The sequence below is a fragment of the Montipora capricornis genome, chromosome 7, assembly GCF_036669925.1.
Source record: "Montipora capricornis isolate CH-2021 chromosome 7, ASM3666992v2, whole genome shotgun sequence".
NCBI lineage: Eukaryota > Metazoa > Cnidaria > Anthozoa > Scleractinia > Acroporidae > Montipora > Montipora capricornis.
In genome coordinates this window covers 45793481-45799338 of record NC_090889.1, presented here as the reverse complement: position 1 = coordinate 45799338, position 5858 = coordinate 45793481, and the positions used below count along the sequence as shown (strand labels likewise).

Here is a 5858-nt window from a genome sequence, read left to right as displayed (position 1 = left end):
CTTGTAATGTCAGCGAACCACTCTTTAAATAATGCGCGCTAAATTGGCCTATCACAGCGTTAACTTATCTTGTCAGGAGCCCATCACCCGGAGCGTGATACTTAACTATACTTGTGCAACGGCGTTTTCACAAGTAAGGTTATTTTTAGATTGAATTTCCCGCTAATGAGACTCCCACAGGAGCCCGATGACCAATTACAAGAAATTAAGCTGACGTCATAGGGTCACCGAACCGTAACTGACTTTGTTTTTTGACCTAATTCGCGGGAAGGGCTAGTCTAAAAATAAACCTACTTGTGAAAACGCCGTTTCACAGACGCTGTATGGAAGTTGCACGCTCCAGGATGGGCTCCTGATATTGTATTATTACAAGTTCACAAAAATTTAGCTAAGAATACATACTAGCAATAATTCAATCCAAAATTACAATAATAATACTAAAAATTCTACCCTAACTATTACATCAAAAATGCGTGAAATCCAACCACTTTGATATAAGCCTCGAAGTTGAACAAGAGACCTCACAAAACAACGTCAACTAGTGATCAGTGATATCAACCGGGAACTGTGCAGTCTAGACCTCGAATCACTCGGTAACGCTGCCTCGCCGATTAAAAACACAAGAATGAATATCTTATAAAAAAAAACGATTTCGAAAAACATTTAAGTAGGAAAATTAACGAGAGCAAAGTAATATGACGTTTCGACGACTTCACGTGATCATTGTCGAATGAACAAGTTAAAAAAAATTAACGGCAAGGCATATATATATAGTACTTGGGATGTGAGAAAATTAAATTAGCAAACGTTACATGTAACATTCATGTTAAAAAAAAAAGAAAAAGAAAAAAGAAAAAAGAAAAAATATATATATATTCATGTGAAAAGTTTCGCGCGAATGGAATCCGCTTGGGTATTCAGTTTCGGTCTTTTGTTTTTGATCAAAAGACCGAAACTGAATACGCAAGTGGATTCCATTCGCATTTTTACCTTTTTTCTCTTTTTTTTTTCTTTTTTGTTTAACATGAATGTTTTCATGCAACGTTTGCTAATTTAATTTTCTCACATTCCAAGTACTATAGATATGCCTTGCCGTTAATTTAACTTGTTCATTCGACAATGATGACATGAAGTCGTCGAAACGTCATGTTACTTTGCTCTCGTTAATTTTCCTACTTAGAATGAATATCATTGTTACAAGAAAACCTTCCTCAATAATTGAGTGAAGCTCTTGCGTCAACTGTTAATTATTGCTTCAATTTTTTTAAATGTTCTATTTAGGGTTCTCTGGGGTTTGACAACCGCAGATCACAAAACATTGTTAGCGTAGATCAAAGATAAACCCTTTAGATCCCTAAAAGTATTGACGAATTTATTTTAAAAAAAAATTCATAAACAATTTGTTTCTTTGTTCACGGTGAATGTTAAGTTCTATGTCAAACCAAGCACATGAAAAATATATTCTCTGATTTAGGAGGATTTAGGACTGTCGCTGGATTAATGAAGCATTTATTGTATAAGCTTCCATAAGGTTCCAAATAAGTCATGTTTCACTAACCGTCGCACGCTGTGATTCATGTTTATACAGCACACTGGATGTCAGCTGCTAGATCTACAGGATGTCAGCAGCTAGAGGAAGCTCACTTTCTACTAACATGTCGTAAAGTTCACCGACATGAAAGGGGTGATGCTTCGCCATAATATCAAGTAGAACATCACTTGGATTAGTATGTCTCTCGTCGAGGAAGCTTATTCCGTTGTTAGAAATTCCTAATCTGATTGCAAGCTCTTTCCATCGCCCACCGACTAAAAGAGTGTAAAAGAAATAACTAATTTGCATACTGAATTTGCTTTAATGACAAGGGGAAAGGACAAATAGGCCTTTTTCGATATATTAAAATTCAGCTTGATAGCGAGTCGGTGAGGACAAAGACAAAGGAAAGTGGATGATATGTAAATATTTTTCACATCAATTCCCACGTGTTTCTATTGTCTTTGTCCTCACTGCCTCACCTTCAAGCTGAATATTTAATATATCGAAAATGGCCTATTGCAGCGGTTGGGCCATTTCGTTTTTTACTTAACGACTTTTTTTTTTATCTACAGCAAATTTTTACCACATATCCATCTTTAGGATATACTCACTCAGTGATCTTGGTGTTTCAAGCAATCTGATTAGTTCGCTATCTCGGAGTAATTGAACATCATTCACTCCCTAAGGAGTGAATAAGAAAAACCTTAAATAACAATGACCACCACCAGGCTTTCTGAGCCCGCGAGACATAGCACCCCCAGCAAACCATGTTTTAATGAAAGTCGCTGGTCAGCAACTTGGTTCTGGTCATTGAGGTCTTCCAGTGAATAACACATGATCCAAACAAAACAAAATGGCCGGCGTAAACCCGCCTGCATTTCTGAATCGGAAATATTGAGAATACAAGATGATGCTGTGCTACAAAATACAAAGAGGGCCACAAAATTTGGCCTGAAAGTTTTCAAAGGTAAGAAAAGAGTTCATACTTTTGCCAACCAGTGTTTGACTTCGTTTTTTCAGATAATTATCGACCGAATGCAAAAATGGCCGCCAACAAATTATTCTTTTGTCTTTGTGTTAATTAGCCTGACTAGCCTCGTTTTACAGTCCAAATTCTTTGCATTTACGGGTGTGAACGAGGCTAGTTAGGCTAATTAACACAAAGACAAAAGAATAATTTGTTGGCGGCCATTTTTGCATTCGTTCAATTGCTGAAAATTAAATGATCTTCACGCCAACAATTTGTTTTTCTCGGAGTAATTCTATTTTGTGGGGCTGGTGGCCCAGCAAAACGAATTTGTTACTGAAATCGCGGAATTTAAAAAAATTTTTAAAGAAAGTGCCACATGGCTGCAAGGAACAAGACGGGTCATTTTACAACAAACCAACGCTCACCTCAATTAGAGCAGCCATTTCATGTGGATGACCTGGTGATTGGTGGGAGTATCTTTCCTCACAAAAGGATCCACAAAGCCACGTGGCGCTCCCCGGATAACATCACCGAGAACCAGATAGATCATTTTTGCATTGCCCGACAGTTTAGAAGATCTTTACATGATGTCAGGGCTATGCGGGGAGCAGACGCCGGCAGCGACCATCATCTACTAGTAGCCACCCTAAAACTAAAGCTAAAGTGGTGTCAGGCTCAACAGCAAATTAGAGCCAAATATAACGTGACACACCTGAGGGATCCTTCTGTTGTAGAAGCTTTCCAAATCAACCTTAGGAACCGGTTACAAGCACTGGAAGATATGGAAGACGAAGACGGCACAATTGACACGCTCTGGGAACATCTAAAGAGCTCATGGATTAATATATGTGATGACACTTTAGGAAGGCAGCAGTCCAGAAACAAGGAGTGGATCTCAATGGATACCCTAAAGAAAGTGAGAGAAAGGAAGTGCAAGAAAGAGCGGGTTAACAACAGTCGGACGCGGGCAGAAAAGGCACAGGCGCAAAAGGATTACGATGGTGCGCATAAGGAAGCTAGAAAGAGTGCTCGAAAGGACAAGAGATGTTATATAGAGAACCTGGCAAAGGAGGCAGAGGATGCCGCAGCAAAAGGGAACATGAAAGACCTGTATTATACCACCAGAAAGCTAGCTGGGAAATTTGGTCATGTTAATCATACCATCAAGGACAAACAAGGAAATATTCTGACCACCACTGAGGAACAGCTGCATAGATGGGTCGAACATTTTGGAGAGGTCCTGAACAGGCCACCTCCAGTTGGAGGAACCGATATCCCAGAAGCTGATCATCTACTCCCAGTTAACTGCGCCATACCTTCAAGAAGAGAGATTACTGGTGCTATTAGGAAGATGAAGGACGGAAAGGCAGCAGGTACCGACAACATTCCTGCGGAAGTATTCAAAGCAGACATCAACACCACCACAGAGGTCTTTTATGAACTATTCAAGAGCATCTGGGAGGACGAGAAATCACCCACTGAGTGGAAAGAGGGTCTTATAGTTAAACTTCCTAAGAAGGGGAACCTCAGGGAGTGTGATAATTATCGAGGTATTACTTTGTTATGTATAGCAAGTAAAGTCTTCAACCGAATTATGTTGGAGCGGTTAAGATCTGCAGTGGATGGAAGTTTGAGGGACCATCAAGCTGGTTTCAGGCAAGCTAGATCATGCGCAGACCAGATTGCTACACTACGTATCATCGTAGAGCAATCCATTGAATGGAACTCGTCCTTGTACATCAATTTCGTGGATTACCAAAAGGCCTTTGATAGTCTGGATCGCCCCTTTCTTTGGAAATTACTAGCTCATTATGGAATTCCGCAGAAGTTTATTAACATCATAAAAAAACTCTTACGAAGGCACCACATGTAAAGTTATTCATGAAGGACAGTTGTCGGAGAGCTTCGAAGTTAAAACTGGAGTAATTCAAGGATGTCTTCTCTCACCGTTCTTATTCCTCCTGGCAATTGATTGGATAATGAAGTCGCCGACGACGGGCCACAGGAACGGAATACAATGGACTCTCACCCAGCAGCTTGATGACCTCGATTATGCGGATGATATTGCTTTACTATCTCACTCAGGGGCACAAATGCAGAACAAAACCACCATTCTGGAAGAAGGGTCAAGAAGAGATGGCCTTGTTATGAACACCGCAAAGACCAAAGTCTTGAAGATCAATTCAGGCTCAAACAGGAAGATCAGAGTGAATGATGCCGATATTGATGAGGTGGAAACCTTCACATACCTTGGGAGCGTAGCAGACACAAGTGGAGGAACTGACGCGGATGTTGCAAATAGGATTAATAAGGCAAGAGGAGCCTTCCACTCTCTTAAGCAGATCTGGAGCTCTGGCAGCATATCTACATCAACTAAGCTAAAAATATTCAACTCTAATGTAAAATCTGTGCTGTTGTGCGGGGCAGAGACGTGGAGGATGACAGTCAAAACGATAAGAAAGTTACAATCATATGTCAGTCATTGTTTGCGTCGAATCCTGAAGATACGGTGGACAGACAAGATCACAAACGAAGAGCTATGGGAGCGGAGAGGTCAAATTCTGATGGTCAAGCAAGTGAGGAAGAGAAAATGGGCGTGGGTAGGCCACACGCTGAGAAGACCTTCAAACAGCATTACGAGGCAAGCATTGCATTGGAACCCACAGGGAAAACGAAAGAGGGGCCGCCCCAAGAATAGCTGGAAAAGGGATACGGAAAAAGAGATGAAGGTCCTCGGGAAGAACTGCAACAGTTGGCAGAAAAGAGACGTCTCTGGAGGCTTTTTGTTGATGGCCCATGCTCCAACTTGGAGCCAAGGGCTTAACTATTTCATGTGGATCCTTTACCAACTGCACTTTCAATTTCCATTTCAAATCAACTTCTAAAATTTTGATCGAACGGTAAAAATGTTTTAACAAGCAGACTTTCGATTTAGATTGCTGATTTAGACGGTGTTGAATGACCATTTTGCTGTTTGAAGCTGCTGGAAACACTTCGCGCATGCTTTGTGCCGCTTGTACGTTTTCCACGCATGAATTGAGATGTCAATTAAATCAACTTTGGATGGTTTTCTTGTGCAATTGTTGTTGAGATCACTTTGTGAGTATATACTAAAACAATAGACACCTTAAGATCGACGTTTACCGCGGACCGCAAACCGCGGTTTCAGGTTTGCCGTTTGCCGTTTGCGGTATGCCTCCTTCGTGTATTAAAAATCGCGTGATAACGACGCGTGTGTTTTCATGCCGCCATATTGGATTTCACCGTTGTGCAGCAGCTGTCGTTCAAACCTTGTAAAAGGTTTTTTTCTGTATATCAGTGCCAGGCATACGTGGGATTACAAAATATTCATGA

The 5858-nt window shown here is 40.7% G+C and overlaps 1 protein-coding gene across 1 annotated transcript in view; it reads right to left on the bottom strand.

Annotated features, from left to right (window-relative positions):
* Window positions 1-1154: 1154 nt before the first annotated feature.
* LOC138057288 (uncharacterized) overlaps window positions 1155-5858 on the bottom strand; it is a 31685-nt gene continuing 26981 nt past the window's right edge. The window contains exon 8 of the mRNA XM_068903337.1: window positions 1155-1806. Coding sequence (XP_068759438.1) covers window positions 1613-1806 — 194 coding nt within the window. The 3' untranslated portion in view covers window positions 1155-1612. The remainder of the gene's footprint in view (window positions 1807-5858) is intronic.